Raw genomic sequence first — 23269 nt, 5'->3', positions numbered from 1 at the left:
TGTATAGTAAAATAACTTTAATTTTTAATAAATATTAAGTTTCAAAAAAAAAAAAACAAATATTATGATGGAAAGTTTGATAAATAAATATTATGATAAAGTTAAATGATAAATGAAATGATGTGAGAATATTTTTCGTATTTTAGAAAAAAAAAATTTTTTTTAAAAATTGAAAATAACAATTGAAATGAAATGAAATGTATGAAAAGATAAGAAAATAAAAGGAAAGAAAGAAAGAAAAGAAAATGAAAAAGCAATAAATATTTGAGCATTTTTAAAAACTTTTTTCATCTTCCAAGCAAATCTCTCTCTCTCTCTCTCCTTCCCTCTCTTCCTCTCTCACATATTTATATTTACATAACACTCAAAACATTTTGTTTGTCTTTTAATGAATCAATGCTTTTAACTGGCCCACAACTATTCCAATTTCACCAATTTTTGATTTTGTTTGTCTTTTTTTTTGTCCTCTCTCTCTCTCTCTCTCCCTTTTTCCCTTTCCACCTCTCTTTTCAATACTGATCCCTTCTAGTACTACCCATATTCTCATTCCGCTGCGTTATTTATCCTTATCCATCCATCCTCCATTTATTTCATCCACCCAACCAACCATCCATCTATCCATTATTCATTCATTCATCCATCCATCTATCCATTTATCCGTCCATCCGTCCGTCCACTCTTGCATCTGACCGTTCGTCCATCCGTCCGTCCGACCGTCCATCCGTTGTCTGTCCATTCTTGCATTTATTCGTTCGTCCATCCGTCCACCCTTGCATCCATTCATTCGCTTACCAATCCATCCCCGTCCATCCGCCGTCACACCACTCCGTCCATCTTCCCATTTCATCCGCCGGTCCATCCATTCTGCATTCATCTATCCGTCCACCATTCCGTATGTCCGCCCGTCTAGCAATTTACCTATCCGTTCATCCATCCATCTGTCTATCCGTTTATCCATACCTTCCGTCCACCTACCAACCCTCCATCATCCATCCGTCCACAAATCCGCTTATCCGTCTACCAATTTGTCCATCCATCCATTAATCCGTCAGTCAGTTCGTTACCTCAAACCGTTTCTCACTCATCATCAGATCTATCTTTTTATCAAAAACTTTTCAAAAAATCAAAACAAAACTTTTTCAAAAAAAAAAGAGAAAAAAAAAAAAAATGATTGAACGAAAATAACAAACACTCTTTTATTACCTTTTGTTCATAATAATTTTCTTTCAAAGAAAACAAAAGAAATATAAAAAGTTTTATTTTTTGTTTGTTTTTCTTTTTCGCATCAATTGCTCATATCATTCATAAATTCTAAAACAAAACGCATTATTCAGTTGTTTTTCTTCAATTTTTTTTTTTTTTTTTTTCATTCTTCTTTTTTTTGCTTATTTTTTGTTCAAAAAATACAAACTTTTTTGTGTTTTGTTTTTTTATTTTTCTAAAAATAAAAGAAAAAAACCTAAAAAACTATAAAATTTAATTACTAAAATTTTCTTTTTGATTTGTCTAATTTCTTTTCTTTTTTTTTTTTTTGCTGCTTTTAATTAAAAATTGATATTTCATATATGGATTTTTTTTTCTAATTGCTATCATTCAGTTAGAAAAATTATTAATTGAAAAATTTGTAATTTATCAAAAATCACTCAAATTATGATAGTATTTTTGATGCATTTCGTTTATTCATTATTTTTCATTGATTAATTTGCTCAATTTATTCAAAAATTTCCAATTCATTTCTCATTTCTTTTCGTTTTCGTTTTTTCTTTTCTTTTTTTTTTTTTTTTTTTTCAGCTATTAATCGAAAAATGATATTTCACATTTGGTTTTGTTGGATTTCTATTATTCAAATAATCAAATCAAAATTTATAATTTATCATAAATTATCAAAAATCTGACAATAATTTCGATGCATTTTGCTTATTTCTTATTTTTGCTAACATCTCTAATACTATCATCAAATTGTAACAATTCAACAATCTATGAAACAAAATATAATGAACCATTGGAACGACGCGATGTACCTTTGACCTATCGATTACATAGCGATTTGTTAAAGTATTATAAGAAAGGTACACGACCGGTGATACATCCAAATAAAATTATCAGTGTTACAATGAGTGTTTTCTTATATCAAATTATTAAATTGGTAATTATTTCAATTTATTAATTAATTCAATTTTTTTCTTTTTAATTAACTTTCTTTCTTCCAAAATTAAAAAATATATGTATATATATATTCAAATTTTAAATTTGTTTATAATCAAATCAAACTTTACAAAGAAATAAAGAAAAAAATTGATATAATTTTTAAATTTTAAAAGAAGAAAAAAAAAGTGAAAAAAATGATTTATTTTATTTACATAAATAAGCAAGCAAAAAAGAAAATAAGAAAATGAAATTATGACAAAAACCTTTTTTTTTTTAAATTTACAAATTTATTAAAAAATATTTTTTTGTTTATATTCAAAAAAAAAAAAGAAGAAAAGAAAAACAAACACTTATTTTGCTTAGAATATAATAGCTTATTTCATTAAAGCTATTTTCAAATTAAAATTATATCATTGTTAAAATAGATATTATTATTAATCATAAAATTATTAATCATTAATTTTACAATATCAGTTTTTTGAATTCCATAAATGATAATAACATTATTAAATCTTAATTCCTGTTTATTTTTTTTTTGGATCATCCAGAAATTTTTCATAAAATTTAAAATTTTTTCTTGTCAGGTAAAAGAAAAAAAGTAAATACATTTTAGGATGCTGTGAAGAATACCATCAGTTTATCAGGTAGTTTCGAAATGGTAAGTAGGATTTATTAACTTTTATTATTTTCTTTCCATTTCACTTTTTTTTTTTTTCAATATTCCATTAAATAATCTTTTGTCCTTCGATATCGTTTGATCCATTTCCGGATAGTACCATTTGAATATTCCATATATGTTTTTTCCACTAATATATTCCAATTTTTTAGTTTGAAAAGTCGTCGTGACTACATGAAAAAAAAAAAAAAAAAAATTATTTGTCTTTTTATGTTTTAAAATTAGATTTTCTTTCAAAATATTTAAAAAATTTTTTCATTTTATATAACTATCGATTTATTCCATACGAATAAATTTTTTTTCATTACAATTCTAAATTTTTGTATTAAAATCTAATGGTATTAGCAATTGAAAATTTTTAAAAAATATTTTAAACGAATCTTTTCTTATCGAACAAAATATTTTAATTGAGCATAAGCTAAACATTTTTCAAAAAAAAAACTAACTTTCAATTACTACATTAGTTAATTTTAGCAGTAGTTCAAAAATTTTTTTTCATTGTTTTAAAGCTCTCGGGAATATATCAGAAAGCATCTATACGCATATAAAATAAACATTTGCATATTTAAATATGCTACTATCTTTTTCAATTATTTTTTTTTTTTTTTAACGCAAATTCATGCTAGCATAAAATATGCAAGCAATTTCAAAATAGGCAAAAAAAAAAGAAATGAAATTGGTACTTTTTGCGGAACAAAAATTTTTGAATTTAAGGTGGAAAAGAGATGTCAAAATAAAAAGGAAAAAAAAAAGATAAAATTGTTACGTTTTTTAAGAGATAATGAATAGCTGCCGGAGTTGCACGCTTATATTTTAAAGTGAGCAAAATTTCACCATTTCGTAGCATTCCTTCTTCAATTGTTATTATGCCTTCAATGATAATAATGATAATAATAATAATAATAATAGTAATAATTAATAATAATGGTAGTAGTAATAATTAATAATAGTAATAATATTGATAACCATTGTTGGTAATAATGATGATAACTATTGTTGGTAGGGTTGGTAATAATAATAATAATAATAGTAATAGTAATAATAATAAATGGTAGATGGAAAGATGCATAAAAATATTAGTTTCAATTTAAATGTAATATTGAATAAAAACTAGTGAAAACAACAGAAAATTTATTCAATTATAATTTTTTTGTTTAAGGTAACGAATATTAAGTATTAGTATTAAGTAAATAGAAATTTTAATATGGAAATAATTAAAGTTAATGAAAAAAACAAAGTATTATTAATGGATTTAAACATTAACTAAAGTAGCCATAGATACCCTTAACTGAATTTATAATTTAGTTAGAAGAGTAATATCAAAGCTGAAATTAAGTTTTATTAGTGAATTCAAAAGGAATTATTACCAGAATTATATTTTTTATATTAATGGCTTTAAATGATCGAATAGCTCAATTCAATTCAATCACTTCATTCACTAAATATAATAACAGAAGAATAGAGTGAATTTTCGATTCAAAAATTGTCAATGAGTAAATTATTCCTTTTCTTATTCTTATTACAATGTTTACTTTCTTGACTTTCTGATTTCCCTTTTCATCTATTATCTAAATTTAATAAAAATTACAATGATTACAAATTGATATATAACTAAAAATTATAACCTTATTTTTGCAAATTTAGCAATCAAAATTGTAAACACAATTATCAATTCCATTTTATTTAGCGAAATTATTTAAAAATAATATTATTTAGACTTTAATTTGACATAAGAAATTAAAAATTTTTTCCTTTCTCCCTCTCTTTTTTTGCTTTTAAAATATTTTGTTGTATCCTTTTTCATAATTCAGTTGAAATTCAATTTCTTTTATATCCCATGGGATAAAGTTAGTTTTACATTTTGAAAACATTGTTTTTGCTTTATAAGCAATTCCATATTTTTTGTAAATATTTCAAATATGGTATAAAAAAAAAATAATAAAAAGCACAAATCTAAAAAACGAATATAAGTTTACTTTGCATAAAATAATAATTGCTTATTTTCATGAATTATAAATATAATATAAGAAATGAAAGAGCATTTAAGTTTTTAAATATGATAAAGAAAATGAAAAAATTATTTCTAAATTATAAATACATTGTAGGAGACGGAAAACTGTTCAAATTGCAGATGTTATATAAGAAATGAAAAAGTAGAAATTCATATCATATAAAGTTTTTATGTTGAAAATTATTTTGGAGCAATGACCAGTACCTGTGTTACTGACCATTTCAATAGCAATTTGATCATTTCCGTTTAATGACTTATTGTATTCTTGAAATCCAGTTAATTCACGGAATGGTTTTCCAGTCATGAAGCCAACTTCATTGTATTCTGATCCTTCCTTAGTATATGCTCGAATGCTAAACAAATTTTCGTCTTTTTTTTTTTTTTGTAGTTTCCTGTAAATGCCTAATAGCTAATAGAAACAAAATTTTTTTGATTAGATACTGTAATGCGAAAGCTATAAATTGAGGGTTGGTTACTGTAGCGAAAATGAGATACTGTAATGGAAGTTTTATATTTCAAAATGCAAGTAATTTTTTTTTTTATTTTTTTTTTTCATAGTTTCTTATAGGTGTTAAATAGTAACTAGAAAAAAATTTCAATCTTCATAAAATTTTGTAATGCGAAAGCTATAAATTAAAAAGTTAGTACTGTAATGAAGTAGAGATACTGTAATGTTTTAGAAAGAAAAATGTTATACCGTAGTGCAAACGTTTTATATGGGTTTTTTTTTCATAAAAATTTTATAAAAATGAATGTTTTTTTTTTCCTTTCAATTAAGAAAAACATATGCACAAAATATTTCAAAAAAAAACACCAACAAAACATTAACTGGTGGACGATCGAACATTGGTACATCGGTAAGTGAAATATCCAAGATTTCCTTGTATGGATGCTCAAATGATATCGGGAATCGGTCACCGGCTAACGTTTCCGTTTCCCATCGACCAATTATCCATGATATTGGTTCAAGAATAGGCGGTAATGGTATCTTCAATGCTAAAATTATCATATAGTTTCAAGCAAATTTATTAATTAATGTCAATAAGAGTGGACACTGTAATGTCAAAGCTTTAAATTGAATAACTTTTTTTTTTCCTTGCAAAATATTTCCTTAAAAAAAAAAAAAATGTGAAGTTAATATTATTTATTGATGGTGCCAAATCATTAGTAACTAATAATATTTGATAAACATTCAAAGTATGTTTGAAAATAAAATAATGTTTAGGTCGAATGTACTAAAAATTATTCAATAAGATTTTCAATTATTTCAAATAAATAATTATGAGAATATATATAAATCAAATTTTATTATGCTTATTTTGTCTTTTAAATTTTAATATTAAATAGATATATAATCCAAATTTGTCTGTTCTTTTTATAGAAAAAACAATAATTTAATGTCAATTACTTAGTAACATTTCATCTCGCATCTTCCGTAAATAAAGTTATGGAAAATATGAAATTTTTTAAAACAATTTAACATTATAAAAATATATGATAATATAAAATACATTAATAATTGATGGAAGGTATTGAGTTGACATTGTTTTGAACATTCTGCTGATTTCATTACAAATTAGGTCAAAATGTGTTAAGTAATAATGGATCGTATAAAAAAACGACGTTCTTTTTTTCTTTCTTTTCTCAAATATTTTTTATTAAATTTCCTGTTGTGTCTACTTTTCCTTTTTTCTTCTTCTTCAGATATTTGAAAGTTGCTAAATAAATTTGCAAAAAAAAAAAAAAAGAAAAAAATCGATAGAAAAAATAGTAATGTATTATTCTAAAAATATAAAACATAAATTCTTATTTATATTTATTACTGAATCGAAAAATGAATATTTTTAGTGCTAGAAGTTATAAATTTAATTAATTAACATAAATTTCTTTACTTATATAGTTTAAAATGGTAATTATAACACAAGTAGTCATAGTACTTCGAATTTCTGATTCCATATGATAATAAGAAATCATTTTACAGCTATTTACAGGTTGATAAATTTCAATTCATAAATGATAATAGTATTTCTCAACTAGTAATCATAGTTTAAAACAATAATAATAATTCTTTTTAAGTATAATGACTAAATGATGATTTTATAGTATGTAACAAAATATAAAATATTCATATCAAAATTTGATTAAATAAATAAATTCATTTTAAAATGATATTAAAAAGAAAGAAAAGGCAATCAGATGATAAATACTGCTAAACTTTCTGATTCAAAAGTTGGTAAACATCGAGAATAATTTTTTTTTTCTTCTTTTATAAGTGATATCGTTTAAGTAAACAATTTATAAAAGTTTTTCCTACTTTAACATATTTTAATAAAAATTTAAATAAGAACTTCGGTTCTTTCAATAGTTTATTTAAATTATTCATTTTTTAATAAATCTACAAAAAAAAAAAAAAAAAAAAAAAATGTTAAACAGAATTTCAGGAATGTTAGATATTATTATATTACTAAATATTATTACAAAAAAAAAAAAAAAAAAAAAAAAAAACGAAAAAAACGAAAAAGAAATTAGTGAAATGTTATTAAAAAGAGATGAAACTAAAGTTTTTTTTTTTTAAAAAAAATGAAACTAACATTGGCCATTATTTTGGCATAAGCCACAACTTTCCGCGCAATTATCTTCAAAAAATGGCAAAATTGGCTTAGCCCAATGACATCGTTCTTCTTCTTTCCAACGTTTACATGACTTATAAATATCTTGACAGGGTCCTAAAAATTTAAAAATTCTTTTTTCAAATTAGAAATTAATTTTTTTTTTTTTTTGGATGAAAAATTTAATTTGAGTTCTGATATTCTTTTTTTGTTTTGTTTTTTATTTTGTTATATTTCCATGCAATTTTAACTTATTTCTTTTATGATACATTCATTTCTGAAAGTTGTAAATTTATTTGAAATTGAATTGGAAAGTTTGTTCTAAGTATTAAATATGCTTTAAACATTGTACAAAACAGTTCAAATTCCACTTACTGCGGCACATAATACCCATACGACCGGTTTGACAACGACACCGATTACCGGTTAAATGTCGCATGCATTTTCCTTCCAAACCGCAAGCATTTGGTATTGATGGATCACAAAAATGTACTACTAGAAAAAAAAAAAAAAAAAGAAAAGAAATTAAAAAAATTTGCTTTTAAAATTTTAAGCAAACTCAAATAATTTATATTTGAGTAATGAATGAAATTTATCAATGCAAAAATTTTGATAAATGCAATCAAATATGACAAATTTCTTATAATTTAATATTAAAAATAGACGAAAATTTCATACCGTAAAACATTTCAACAATTTATTAATTAAACATTTTAAAACTTAATAAAAACATAAAAACTCACAAAAAAAAAAAATTGAATGATTATAACTTTTTATGAAATGAAATTATTCATAAATAAAAAAGTTAAAAAATTACAACGAATTAAAATATTAGTTTGGAGAGTAAAGTAATTTTTCTAAAATTTTAACCAATAATTTTTATAATTTATAAATAAAAATATTTTGCATTGTTAGTATAAAATGTTTTCTTTTTTTTTTTTTTTTCAGTCATTAAAATTTTGTTATATTTGATTGTCATTTGATCGTTGGCTGTTTTTTCTTTTTTTTTTTTTTTTTTTTTTGATTATAATTCAATAAATGCAATATTTGGTTTTATTACTCTCAAAAATGTGGAAATTTACATTTTAAATTATTTTATTTACTTTTCTTTTTCTATGAAAAAGAAAACAATAATTAATATTAATTAATAGAAAATTGATGAAACATAATTAATTGGAAAAGATTACTTTAGATGATTGATTGAAATACTTATAAATTTATGTGAAGAATTTACTTTATAATTTAATAACTTACTTACCTTCTTGTTCTAATTGTGTTGGTTGTGCTAATATTTGATCGAAATAATTGATTGTAATTATAATAAGAAATGTTTGATACATTAACTTCTTAAATCTGCAATATTACTTAAAATAATTTCAATTGTTGAAATTAATTACAATTTCAAATTTTAATTCTCAACAATATGTTTATTATTTTAATCAAAAAAAAAAGCAAATAAAATCAAATAATATTATTTCATTTTATTGATTATAGATGAATTTTATGAAATATTAAATTATAAATAGAAATTTGCATAAATGGAAAGTTTTCTCTTTCATTTGAAATACATTAAAATTGAATGCGTTTGATAATTATTTAATTTCCAATAAAAAATTTGATCGTTAGAATTTTAAAATTATTTATTCTTTTTTTTTTTTTGTGAGTGACAACTTTTGATAATCAAAAGATTTTAAAGTAAACTTTGTTAAGTCAAAGAAAGCATTAATTAAATGTAAAGTATTAAATTTGAATATGAAAAAAAAAGTGAAATTAAAAAAAAAGCAATGTATTTTTGGGTTTTTTATTTTACAAAATTTATATGAAATCATTTTTTTGACGAAATTTAAAAACGATTGAAATTTGATAAATAAAAAGGAAAAACTTATTTTTATCAGAACTTTTTAATTCCGCCAATTATTTATGAAAAAAAAAAGTTTTTCTTCAAAGTTTCATAAAATGCAAAATAAAAATATTTAGCAAATTATTTAGGAAAATTTAATTACATTTTTAAAAATTTTCAAACTAAAAAGTGCACTGCATATTGTAAGTTTAAAGAGATATGTTTTTCTTTCTTTTTTTTTTTTTTTTAAATTAAATTCTTTTTTAGTGGTACATGCCATCATCATTTCATGGTCCCACCATGACGAACGCTACATTTTGAAAATGAAAATTTTTGATTAATAATGAATTGGAATAAATTGTATAATATAAAGGTTTTTTTTTTTAAATTAAAAAAAAAAGTAAAATCAAAATATTAAATTTATTTTTATAATTTATATCAAATTTAAAATAATTGCAAATGAATGGAAACATTTTTCCACTACTTTTATTGATTTAATTAGTTTTTTTTTTCTTCCGAAAAGAAAAAATTATTGTTTGATAACAAATTTAAGCATCAATTTGCATATCACTTTATCAATAAGGTTTGAAAAATGGAAAAAAAAATTTTTAAAATTAATCGATTTATTTAAAATGCTAATTAGCAATGCCATTATCACCAAATTATCATTATCAATTGACTTAATTATGATTGCATCGAATTAGAAATATTGCTATGATTTACAGTTCAAATTAAAATAACATAAATTGTGATTAATATACAATATAATTGTTGAAATGATGATTATCACGAATAACGATTATTCCTAAATATAATTAATTAAAAATTATCATAAACATTGCATAACTAATGTAAACTGTAATTTATTCTTTAACAGTATAAAGTGGTAGTTATAAAATTCATTAATGTAACATATAATTTGTCATATGAATAAACATTTTACTTCATTTAATAGTGATAATTTAAAAGTGATAAATTCATTTGTTATCAACAATTATTATTTAAGATTAATGCATACATCATGCATTTTCACTATATTATGAAGAGAAAAAAAATTGATAACACTTAGATTATCATGATTATTTTATCACTGATAAGATTAATAACAATTAAAATATAATGATTGTACTAAAAATTTGTAAAATACAAATTATCATGATTATTTCATCATTCATAAGACTTGAATTATTATCATCATTATTCAATAATTAATTAAAATTAGCCATAGCTATTCTAATGTACGATAAGATTTATATTATCATGAGTTTAGCTTAAAATCGATAAGATTTCAATTTATCGTGATTATTCAAGATGATAAGATTTAGATTATCATAATTATTCTCGACTTCATTAAAACATGATGATTTTTAAATGATATACGAAAAGAACTGATAAAAATAACAGACAATGAAATGGATGACATGTGCAAAACGGATGACAATTGTTGTTCGGGAAAGTGAGCGGAAAGGGGGATTCGAAGAGAGAGAGAGAGAGAGAGAGAGAGAGAGAGAGAGAGAGAGAGAGAGAGAGAGAGAGAGAGAGAGAGAGAGAGAGAGAGAGAGAGAGAGAGAGAGGGAATGAGAGAAGAGGAAAGATGAAACGAGAAGGAAGAAGATGGCAGGGAGAGGGAAATAGTTCCTCGGTGATATTTATCGATAAGAAATCTGAAAATGGCAAAGAATAATTAATTTATCTTTCCGCTATCAATGACAACAATAATTGTTTAATTTAATTTTAATTTGAAATTCTTTTTTCTTTTTTTTAAATTTTAAATATAAAATTGTATTATATTTTTAATAATATTTTTCTAATTTTTGCTTTTCTTTTTCCACTTTTTTTTTTTTTTTTGTTAAATTAAAAAGAAAATACTTCAAACTGTTGAAATATTGAAATAGTAATTAATTTTATTTGTGCACATAAAATTGCAAACATAGCAAAAAAGAAGAAAAAAAATCAGTCAAATGAAAAGAATTTGAAGCAAAAATTTATTACGAAAATCATTAATTTAAATTGTATAAAAAATTTTGAAACTAATAAATAAAATAATATTTAATAAAATTAATGAACATTTTATACCACATTATTAATTAATTTTTATATAATAATATTATTAATTAATTCGTCATAATTCAGTTAAAAAAGCTTACTATTAACTTTAACATAACTTTTTTTTTTTTTATTTTTGATAATTTTACTTAAAAAATTTTTTATCTAATTTTATCTCATTGTTTTTGTTTTTGATTTTTTTGTACAATTTTTGCTTTTCATAATTATTGTTAGCATTGATAAAACGCTTTGTTAATTTTTCCTCCTTTTTAATTTTTCAAAATTCAACAAAAAATTCAATTTGCATAACATTTTGCTTAATTCTGTCTTTGTTTTTTCTTATCAAAAATTATAAAATAATTAAAAAAAAAAGCTCTAAAGAATATAACAAATACTTTTTCTCAAAACATTTTCATTAATTGAAAAATGGAAATTATAAATTAATGAATAATATTTTTTTTCTTTTTAAAAAAAAAACAATTGCAAAATAAGTTTTTTTCTTTTCATTTTTTTACAATTTAATTCTCCGTACTATCTGATTTTGTCTGTTATTTGACAAAATTTGTCAAGAAATTTCCCTTAGGCATTTGAATTATTGATTTTTATTTTTTAAATTTCAGTTTGTTTGAAAAAAAAAAAAAACTTTTTTCTTTTGTTTATTTATTATTTCCATCATTTAATTAATGATATCAAAATTATCAGTCTAATGATAATATTTTAGATCAAACAAAGGATTATTAATATTTGAAAATGAAAAATGTTTAAATATTATTATTATTTAATGTTTTTTGAAATTATTTCAAAATTTTAGTACTGGAAAGATGATTTCTTGCAATGGAATCCAAATGATTATGATGGTGCTACCGAAATTTTCCTTTCTTCAAATGATATTTGGATTCCAGAATTTTCCCTTTATTACAGGTAAAATATATTGCAAAAAAATAAATAAGTAAAAAAATTCAATTTTAAATTTAATTCAAATATCAATCAAAATATTCAGTTATAGTTTGAAATGAACTTATTTATTATATACTAATTGCAAAATTTCCAAATAAATTGATTAATTTTTACTCATTTTTTTTTTATCTTTGCTAAATTACAAATCATTTCTTAAATTAAATATTAGTATTAATTAATTAATGAATTAATGATAGCACAAGAATCAAATTACCTGTGCATATTAATTAATATATAGGTGTATATTATAGCAAATATTAATCTATTCAAAAATATTCTTGCAGCAATAAAGAGCAGAATTACACTTTAATCTTTTTTTCTTGTATACAAGTTGTCACACCTGGATCTAATGACAGTTCATTTTATTGTTCATAGCTTAGTACGGAAATTCATGAAATTTGGCATAAAATTTTACTTGACCTTTCTGACCTCTCTCTCTATTTTTAAGATTTCAGATGGAAAACTATTAATGTTATTAGTTCCATAGTATTAAACTATGTTTAAATTAATTTTTTACTGACTAATGTGCAGGATGCTGAATTGCTAATCTTTGAACTTTGAACTGGTTAGCATTGAAGAAAGTTTGAAATTGGAAATTCGGATTGAAAGTTTTTATAATATGCTGGAAATTCTATGTGATCACAGAATCCTATGAAACTCTTTGAAAACACTAAAAGCACTTCGCATATATCAAAGTTCAAAGTTCATCATTTATCATAAAATTATCAAATATTTCTTTCATGTACGACTGAATCTTTAATTTCCAATTGCATCTTATCATGTCAACCGTTTCAGCTTTTTCAACCTTTCCTGTTGCTAAAAAGCTTTGCAAATGTCACACTTTATCCTTAGTCGCATTCCTGATATCCTAACAAACTTGAATGATAATAACGAACTTATAAGCTTCATCTGATCACCTTTAAAGGTCAAAGTTGTCCCTTTGCTAACTCTAAAGGTCATCACAAAGCTAATAATTTCATTCTTCTTATCAGCACACTTTGTCTAATCTTTCAATTAAGAGTTATCTGATTTGATAGATTTCACCAACGATATATACTGCTATCAGTATAATTCATAAATATTAATATTCACAACAAAGAATTGATTACATTTTGATTACTTTTTTTGCTCAATCAAAATTAATTTTAATTATTGATTTTAATTAATACAAAAAACACATACAAATATAATTATTCACTATGAGTTATAATCATTTATCACAAGTTTATAATATGTATTCATACAATTCTGATCATATATTAGTATCAGAATTTCAAATATATTGTCAAATTAAATTAAAATTTTTTAACTAATTCTACAACTTGAAATTAGCAAAAAAAAAAAAGAAAGAAAAATTAGTTTTAAATTAAAATTGCAGCCATCATTTTAATCAAGCAGTAAAATTATTGAGCAATAATGATGTCCGTGTTAATTATACCGGAAATGTTCGCTATTATTTGCCTTATTCAACCGAATCATTATGCAAATTGGATGTTAAATTTTTCCCATTTGATATGTTAGTTACATTTAATTATTATTTTAAAATATTAGAAAAAAAAAAAAAAGAAAAGAAAGAAACACAAAGGATTTTTGCAATTTTATTTTCTATTAAATTCAAATTTAATAAATTTCAACTCATATCATATCATATGTTTGTAAAGTTTTATTTTTATCTTTTCTAAAATATCTGTTTAAAATATAAATAGAAATAATTTAACTGTTCTTAATTTAAAAAAATTAACTATCAAAATTGTTTAATACAAAAATGTAATTTATTCAAATACATATTGAAAATGTAGATTTTACATTTTTATTTGTTTATTATTATTAGTTTATTAGTTTTTTTTTCCTTTTTTTAAAATTACCAAATTGTCTTTTTTTTTCTTCTCAATTTTAAATTTAACATTCTTTAAATTAATTTTAAATTTAACATTCTTTAAATTAATTTTAAATTTAACATTCTTTAAATTAATTTTAAATTTAACATTCTTTAAATTAATTTTAAATTTAACATTCTTTAAATTAATTTTATTCTTCTCTTTTTTTTCCAGTCAACAATGCACCTTATTGTTTGGTTCCTGGGCACACTCTAATGATTCGATCAAATATGCTTTGTATTCCGATCATCTCAGTTTGATCGATTTCTATGACAATCAAGAATGGCAACTTGATTCGGTTGGTGCTATTCTGAAATAAATTTTTAGTTGAATTTATGAATGCTTTATAATTAATGTTTGATTAAAAAATTAAAATACTTTTCATGATACTTTCTTTTCTTTTTCTTTTTAAATTCAAATGTTTTATAAATTTAAATTTAATATTTTAGAAATTTAAATTTAATATTTTAGAAATTTAATTTTACTATTTTATAATATTACAAACGAACAATGCTAAAATTAATAATTTGTTTATAATATATAACAAATATTTTTATCATGTTGAATAAGAAATGTATATTTTAATGCAATTATCTTTGAAATCTATAATTTAGTGCAAAAAAAAAAAAAAAAAAAAATAAATGTAAAAAATGAAATTGAAAATTAATTTTAAAATATTTTTAAGGATTTTTTTTTGAAACTGAAAATTTTAAAGTATTTAAAAATTTTTATTTTTTTTTTCTTTCAATTTAGTGTTTCATAAATTTAACTAACTTTACTGTATCTTTATTCCTATTTTTTAAATAAAATTTCTGTAGTTCTATTACAATTTCAAAACTTACTTTAAAGTTTATCATATTCTTAAATTTTTATAATTTAGTTTTCATAAATACTTTGAAAATTCAAATTGTTCGATTTGCTTTTTTTTTTTTAAATTCATTTTGAAATAACAAATTAAAATTTCACTTGCATAATTTATTCAAATTATTAATTTCAATTTTAAAGAGTCATAGTAATATCATATCCGATAGTTTTCTCTATGATTACTTGGATCCACCATTATTCTGGGAAATGATTATTATGGATCTTGTATTAATTCGACAAAGTTTTTATTATGGTACTATTTTATTAATATTTGACATTTTATTCAATTTTTAAATTCAAAAAAAAAATTTTCATGAAAAAAAAGCTAAAGTAAAAAATTTTTTTTTTACTTTTGTTTTATGAAAATTCTTACTTTCATTTTTTTCTTTTAGTATTTAACTTAGTTATACCGAGCACAATAATCACATTAGTAGCTGTAATTGGATTTCATACGCCGAGCACAAGCGGTAAAATGAGGTAATTTATTATTTTAATTAAGTTATGAATTATATAAATTATTTAAGAAAAAAATTTCATTTTGTTATTGTTAATGAAAGGAAAATGAAAAGTTAAAAATTAGATTTAATTAAATTTTTAAATTAAATTTAAGGGATGCAAAATTTCGACTTGGTATAATGACATTAATGAGTATGAGTGTCATATTACTTGCAATTGTTGAAGATATGCCAAAATTTAGTATGTCAAGTTCACGTAAAGGACGTGGTTCATTTTCTGGTATTCCATTAATTGGTTAGAATTTTAATTATTATTATTATTTTGGTTATTATTATTATTATCATTATTGCTATTATTATTATTTATTATTATTATTATTTATTATCATTATTTATTATTATTATTCATTATTATTATTATTTATTGTCATTATTTATTATTATTATTATTTATTATTATTTTTATTGTTATTATTATCATTATTATTATTATTATTTATTATTATTATTATCATTACTTATTATTATTTATTGTCACTATTATTGTTATTATTATTTACTATTAATACATTACTTATTATTATTATTGTTGTTACTTACTTACTTACTTATTTACTGACTACTATAATTATTATTAATAATTAGTATTATTATAATAGAAAGAATCCAATCCTTTTTTTTTCCTTTTGTCATTATTATTCTATTATTTATATAAATAGTATTTACTTAACAATGAAAATTGTTTTTAAATGTGTGAAATTTTTAAATAAAAGAAGAACGAATGTGCAATAATGAAAAATTTTTTAAATAAAAGAATGAATGTTCACATTAATGATAATAGTAAAAGAATGAGAAAATTCCGTTTTACATAAATTTCTGCAAATACTTTTTGTGAGAAAAAATTTTTTTGCTTTATGCGTAAATTAAATTTTAGCAGTTCAAATTTAATAAAAAATTTTCCACAAATATAATTGTGCATATAATTCCATTGCATTAAATGAAAAACGACAAAAAAATGTTAAAAAGAAAAAACAAAATTAAAAATGAAAAGCGATGATAATAACATCGAATTTTATAAACAGATGTTTTTGTTTTTTCTTTTGTCTTTTTTTGATTCTTTAGAAAAGAAAAAATAAAATAAAGTACAAATTCATTTTAAGTTATCTAAAATAATTTTAAAAAATTCCTTCTATGTTAAAAATTATTTAATATGTACCAACACTGTACTAGTACTTTTAATTTATCAATAAATAATTGCTATCTTAGTGAAATTCCGGATCAGGAATTATTTTTACTTTAAAAAAAAAGAAGATGAGAAAAACATACTATGTTATATCATTTCAATTATGTTTTTTTTATTTTTTATTTTAAACAATTTGGATAATAAATGTATGAATTTGAAGTTAAATTTAAAATTGAAAATCGATCTTTTTTTTAAAAAAAGAAAATTTTATAGGTTTATATTATTTTATTTTATTGGCAATAATTGGCTCTTCAACGGTTACCACATCAATGTTTGTTTTTTTGGAGAAAGATTTAAGACGTAGTAATCATATTCCATGGTATTTACATTGGCTTTCATTCGATATAAATATACGATTTTTACGGTAATAATTTTTTAAAATTTAAAATAAGAAAATCAAATATTATGCAAGAATTAATCTAATTAATCCAATAAAAAAACTTTCATTAATATTGTAAAATGTTTTACTCTTAGTTAAACTTAATTAAATAGCATTTTATTGATGAATGAATTTCAGTTTGAATAGAACTAAATATTATGACATTTATATAAATGTTAACTTGTAATGTTTATATTTATTTTTAGTCCTATTCCTTCCAATGATATCAATAAACGACTTATCGTACGTGTAAGTTGATTTATTTTAATCGTTTTCAAATATATAGAACCTTTAAATGCAAATTGAATCTCTTATTGTCTTTTTTTTTTTTTGCAACAATTTAATATTTAATACTTTGATCCTGAAATTTTGGCTTGATTTTCTTTTTAATTAGATGACAAATGTATTTTTTGATAACATAAATTATGACAAATTTTTCATTATCAATAATTATAATTTATAAATTCTATCATTTACTTACTTTCAATAATCGCATATAATTTAAAATGTTAAATTAGCATTATAGAATGATTCAGCAAGGCTTTCTCCACCAGCTGTACTCAGGGGGCGATTTGCTATGACACCCAATTTGATGACAGATTACGATGACATCGAACAGGTATGCAATCAGTCGTGGGAATATTTGATCGATACAATAAGAAATATCGAAACATCCGTTAATGCAATACGGTTTGTTCATAAATTTTCATTTGAAAATAATAATAAACAGTAGTAGCAAGAGAGTACTGAAAAAGAAAAAGAATTTAAATTTTACAAAGCTACACATTAGTGCTTGAATTAACAAATTTAATCATTTAAATAGCTTTAAATAGTGGATAAATCCATTATTTAAATGTATGTGGAGAAAAAGTTTTCCGATTTCTACGATTAGCCAAATGTTAAATGGGAAAGTATATCATTTTCCATTTAAATTCTTATTCAGATTAAATTATCAAATGCAATGCAAATATATTTAACATAGTTTACACCACTATTTTTAGGTTTCTGAGTAATCTAAACATTTCAAATTAATCCATGACTTCTCAAAAGTTTTGTTTTTCTCTTTTTAATTTTCGGAAATAACAAGTTCGAACATCTATGCTGAAAATTTATATAATCTATGCAAAATACTTAAATGATGGAATTATATATGTAAAATTACAGTGCGGAAATGATGAATCTTTTGCCACAAGACAATTTGCAAACCAGATGGCAACGAGTGATTCGACGTCTCGAAATAATTTCACTCTCATTTTATGTTTTATTAATTGCTGTAACTGTATTTCTTTTCTTTTATCATGATTGGTACTGTGCAATTGGACATAGCCCATGTGGCCAAGCTAATCTTAAGTGCCCATGGATGAAAACTACGCCAACACATCAGACATGTTTTTGAGGTTTTTGGTTTCTAAATCATTGACTAATAAGTTTCTCTACGTCCACTAGATAATTTTAGGATAGATGTTTCTGGAGACTAACTCATTCCTTCGATAGTAACATATCTGATGCTCAGTACTATTCCAGGCTAAACCTGTTTAAAATTCTTCAAAAAAAACCTGTTCAAAAATAAAAATGTTCACAATAAAAACAGAATTGATTTTCCACCACTGTAATATGTGATAACGTGCTCAAATACTTGTTTTAAATGACAAAATTTCTATCAAACCAACAAATTTGTTGATTCTATGCAACATATAACATTCTTACCGCATATGGATTATGCAGCTTACAAGTGAGATTACTCATTTGTAATTAAGGAAAACCAGTTCTAACTTGTTTGAGAACTATAACTGATTCAAAAGATCTGTTTATTTAGACTTCCAATGTAAACCATATAGCAATCGAAATTAACACACCACATGCAACCAAAATCAATGGCAGATATCGTAATTGGAATAACATCTATTATTTCAATTCTTTTACTTGAAGGCCAGGTGGCAACGATTGCTTCAATTTTTCAGCCTTTTCTTTATCCTGAAAGTTAAAATTCCGGTTCTGCTCAAGAACAAAAACTTCATATACATTGAAAAATGGATCAGTTGAAATGAAATCATACTAAGCAAAACATTCTGAACGTTTCTTGGGTATAGTATTTCTTTCGACTGTCTAAGAAACATTCTGAACAAATTTTCCGACCAAAATTCCACAATCATTGTCTATTTTCATGAATTTAAAAATAGTGCATGGCTAATAGAACAATTAAATCTGTCTGCACCCTTCTGATTGCATTTCCGACATAAAACCAATACAAAATCAAAACCACAAGCAAGCATTGCATAAAAAGGCTATAGCATAAACAAGCCAGTTACTATCAAGATATAAAAGTCAACAAAAGAAGTCAAAAGCAGAATATTTAGATGTAGGGTTAACATTTAACAATACTAGAATCAAGAAGTGGTAAGCAGAATAACTGGTCTTAAATAAATTGCATCTCATGGAAAGGAAAAAAGGCTATAACTTTCAAAATTAGCAAAATTATAACTAAAATACTGCTTACCTGAATGACGAGTGTGTAGAGATATTTGCTACATCGCACCTTGAATTTCACATTATCCGGATTTTTCTTAATTTTTACCGATTTGGCATCCTTCCTTCGAGCAGTCATCAGAAACTCCTTGATTTCTGTTATTTGCCGAGGCATTTCGGAAAATCCTGAAAGGAAAAGGAAAAAGATAAGCAAATATATCATTGTGAAATGGAAGACAAAAAATAATTTCTAAATTACAGATAAAATATCAAACATGCAATAAAATATAATTACGAAACTGCCCGAACATTCTAATCATAATTATCAAAGAATAACCAATTCAAACTTTGTCACAAGCGATTACCTCAACTTTTCATTCTCACTTCATCACTTCGAAATTAATGCTAACGTTTTAATATACAAACATATCACTCATTTTCGGACTAATCCGTATTGTATCCTACTTCTTCTGGGTTACGTCTAATTATCGATTTCTTTTCAGGATCCGGTTAATCAGGACTTCTACCCGATAATTTACCCTTATCGTCACATACACCTCACACGCTACCTCCAATCCTCAGCCCAAAAATCGAAATGAACTTATTGGTATCGTACGGATGGTGCCTATGTCCGAAGTTTAGCTGTAGGCTGATATGGGGACGAATGTTCGAGCGTACGTTATGGTTTTGAATTGGTTCATTGATTTTCGAAATTGTTTTGAGTGGCTGGTTGGAGACTTTTCCTGGCGGGATTTCTCGGGATATCTGGGAGATTTGTTGTGAGCATTGCAGGTTTTCATTATATGGAAGAAGCTAGATAAAGTTGTAGTGTGAAATTGTCAACATTGGCAACTATTAAAGGTGAGATTTTATTTATATAAGTTTCTTGCTATAAAATTTAATCTTGAATTACTTAACATTGTTGAGGTATTATGAATTCTCTTGATACCGCATCCATTCATTTAATTGTAATATAATCAATTTATAATGTAGTCATACAGTTTTATGTATTTCACTTTCGGTTATTGTATTGTATGTTATATAGTGAGAAAATGGAATTGCAAAATGGAAATGGAAAGAAATAAAAATCATTTCTTTTACTATGAATTTCTTCCTACATAATATAACAATAAAATATGTGGATAGACTTATGTTTGTTTGACATATATGTTGGTTAAATGGGTATGGATAGACTGACGTATACTCGTATTGTTATGCTGCGGGGAAAAAATACGAAAGTGTAGGCATATTACACTTTTGTAAAGTTTGTATTTTCATAAATGTGAACTTCATCATATACTCTCAAGTCAATATAATTCAATTTAGCTTAGACCATTTTCTTTGGAAGGATTCGGTTTATCTCATTTGCGGAAATTTACCTATTACATGGCGCAAAGTAATCATGTACTCGAACGAATTCAAGAGTGGAAGACGAACTTTGAGAAACAAGGTTTGTGGATAAAATAAGATGAACGAATGATTATTTTTGTCTTTCTGGTGACTGCTTGGATAGAACTGAAACTGGATAAATGATTTTTCCAGATGACTAGATGAAATTTTGTCCAATTATTATATTGATAGTAATTAGTAAGCAGTTCAAGTGAAACTCTTCTACTTTGTAACACTGTTTAATCCACAATTGTCGATTAAAAATAGATTTTACCACCAATCCATGTAGATAAGCGTGAAAGATTGATTGGTTAGATTTCAATTGATAGTTTTATAAATATTATCAAAAATATTTGATTCATCCCTGTTATTTTTATAGGCGAAGCAAAATTAGCGGAAATTCAACAACTTATTAATGCAAATGATATTCTTGAGGCATATTTCCAAGAAATTGATCAACTGCCAGAAGTGAGTTTATATTGTTGAGTTGGGCAACATCAATTCATTTTTTTCTAAATCATGTTAATAAGTCAATTTCTTGAAGGTGAGGATGAGTAGACTTTACACACTTTACACATAACGTTGATGGACATCAACTAATTTTATTAGATTAATCTGGAATTTCTGACAAAAAATCATCCCTAGTAAGTATAGATCATCGTCATTCCTAGAACATGACAGACAGGACAGGATTTGTGAATGAAGATAGGTTTTCTGAATGTAACGTTGTAGGTTTTGAATGTTGGAAATAATGATGGTGCGAACTGTTATTATCAATTTTTAGGAACTCCGCAAAAGCAATCTTTTTGAATTCATGTCATCATGTGAGACTGCTGGTAATTTTTGCAAATCTAATTTTTTTTTTGTGAAATTGGCAGATTTTAATATATCATTACTTAAATCTGTTAATATAAATATATTAATTTATGTTGTTCCCAAATAAACTGTTGGAATGTTGGAATCTTCCTCAAGTAATATTTTAGATCCTATTGTTGAGCTGTCTGATGAGCCGAGTGTTAGTCAGCAAACTGAAAGTGAATCCAGAATGGGACAAAAATCAAACGCCTGGGCAAATCGGCTTCGAGGGGCGCGGAAATTGGTACCTGAACCATCTTCTACAAACATGAGGACTCCAGCGTAAGTTTGGTTCTGAATTTCTTTAATGTTAACTGGAGTGCTTGTTTATTGTTTATAGGAAGTTTCAGGAAGTAGAAGATAATGATTTTTTTTTTGTGAAAAAAAAACCTCATTTTCTCTTCATGAGTTGCTGTTTTAGGTACAGGAATTTGAAACCTATTGTTCTAAAAACGCCTGCTGGGAATGTTCGCGTGCCGGGAGCTATAACGCCGAAAGTCCAAAATGGGTAAGAGAAAAATCATTTTAAATTCCTCTTTTTTTGCGCTAAGGTAGAGTTTTTCTTGTTTCTTTTCCTTTAAAAAAAAAAAAAAAAAGTGGATTGGGTAATTTGAATTTTCCAGTGATGATATCAAGTTTCGGACTTTGCGTCGAGAGGAAGTGGCATTCTCTGTTGCCGGTACACCAGTAGTTGCAGGAAACGAGACAGAAAGCGATGAAAATATCTTCCTTGTAAACGAGGTTTTTGTTTCTGAAATTGATTTTTCGAAATTTTTTGAAAAGTCAAATCTTTTAGGAAATTTTACAGGTTTATTATTTTAGACATGCGATTAGTGTTTTCCAATCTGCACTTCCTTAGTTTTCAGCTGCTTCATGCAAGAGATGACGAATTAACTCCACAGACGCGGAATGTTGTCCAGGGAATGAAACGGCTAATTGGCCGAATCCGTACTAGCGAGATTCCCGAGCATTTCTAGATCTTATATTATAATTTGCTAGCTTGGAAGCTCTGTAGAACTTTATAATAAAAAAGCATTTTCTACTCGTTAGGTATTGTATGCATGTTTAGCATGATTTTTTATTGCTTATAAAACTACGAGTGTAAATGTTAATGCGTTTGCATTTTTGCTGGCATTCGAGATCTTCTCTGTTTACTCACGATCTGTACTAGTAACTGGACAAATTTACTTACTGAACTTACGTGTTCCAATTGTAGTTAGTCTTTAAATACTCTGTTGCTTTACTATTATTCTGTATTTATTTAAATCAAATTGCTGCTTAAAGTGAAGTTTCCCTTTCAGTAGTTGGATTTATATTGTTTAGGAGGCAGAGATTCTGTGATTATGAGTTAAGATTGCCTTGGATATGTATCATCTTGGTCTGTCTGGACGTTAATTTATCTTTGAATTCTCATTTGAATAGAACTATCTAATTCATCTGTCACCTAAAAGAAT

At 24.0% G+C, this 23269-nt stretch overlaps 5 protein-coding genes across 5 annotated transcripts; 2 read left to right on the top strand and 3 right to left on the bottom strand.

Annotated features, from left to right (window-relative positions):
* Window positions 1–625: 625 nt before the first annotated feature.
* On the bottom strand, window positions 626–1037 carry Bm17733 (Uncharacterized protein; the record flags this gene model as incomplete). The annotated part of the gene is made up of 2 exons (XM_001902098.2): window positions 626–864; window positions 980–1037. 2 exons carry the CDS (start codon window positions 1035–1037, stop codon window positions 626–628), a joined length of 297 nt encoding a protein of 98 aa, XP_001902133.2.
* Window positions 1038–1906: 869 nt separating this feature from the next.
* Window positions 1907–18501, top strand: Bma-lgc-31 (Neurotransmitter-gated ion-channel transmembrane region family protein; the record flags this gene model as incomplete). Its single annotated transcript, XM_043081453.1, has 12 exons — window positions 1907–2146; window positions 2762–2806; window positions 12142–12251; window positions 13666–13803; window positions 14339–14462; window positions 15170–15281; window positions 15421–15505; window positions 15639–15778; window positions 16940–17090; window positions 17312–17354; window positions 17632–17795; window positions 18270–18501. The coding sequence occupies 12 exons, from the start codon at window positions 1907–1909 to the stop codon at window positions 18499–18501; spliced, it is 1584 nt and encodes a 527-aa protein (XP_042937387.1).
* Window positions 2863–8784, bottom strand: Bm3475 (Uncharacterized protein; the record flags this gene model as incomplete). Its single annotated transcript, XM_043081454.1, has 7 exons — window positions 2863–2994; window positions 3591–3694; window positions 5040–5188; window positions 5654–5831; window positions 7427–7561; window positions 7820–7939; window positions 8703–8784. The coding sequence occupies 7 exons, from the start codon at window positions 8782–8784 to the stop codon at window positions 2863–2865; spliced, it is 900 nt and encodes a 299-aa protein (XP_042937388.1).
* A 509-nt stretch (window positions 18502–19010) lies between the features above and the next one.
* On the bottom strand, window positions 19011–19746 carry Bma-rpl-38 (60S ribosomal protein L38, putative; the record flags this gene model as incomplete). Its single annotated transcript, XM_001897504.2, has 2 exons — window positions 19011–19079; window positions 19603–19746. The coding sequence occupies 2 exons, from the start codon at window positions 19744–19746 to the stop codon at window positions 19011–19013; spliced, it is 213 nt and encodes a 70-aa protein (XP_001897539.1).
* A 1211-nt stretch (window positions 19747–20957) lies between these two features.
* Window positions 20958–22792, top strand: Bm10451 (Uncharacterized protein; the record flags this gene model as incomplete). The annotated part of the gene is made up of 7 exons (XM_001897503.1): window positions 20958–21021; window positions 21340–21428; window positions 21745–21796; window positions 21944–22097; window positions 22237–22323; window positions 22439–22556; window positions 22682–22792. 7 exons carry the CDS (start codon window positions 20958–20960, stop codon window positions 22790–22792), a joined length of 675 nt encoding a protein of 224 aa, XP_001897538.1.
* Between the last annotated feature and the right edge of the window lie 477 nt (window positions 22793–23269).

Source organism: Brugia malayi, assembly GCF_000002995.4.
Source record: "Brugia malayi strain FR3 genome assembly, contig: Bm_v4_Chr4_scaffold_001, whole genome shotgun sequence".
NCBI lineage: Eukaryota > Metazoa > Nematoda > Chromadorea > Rhabditida > Onchocercidae > Brugia > Brugia malayi.
The sequence above is the reverse complement of the archived record's forward strand: the minus strand, read 5'-3'. Positions and strand labels throughout refer to the sequence as shown.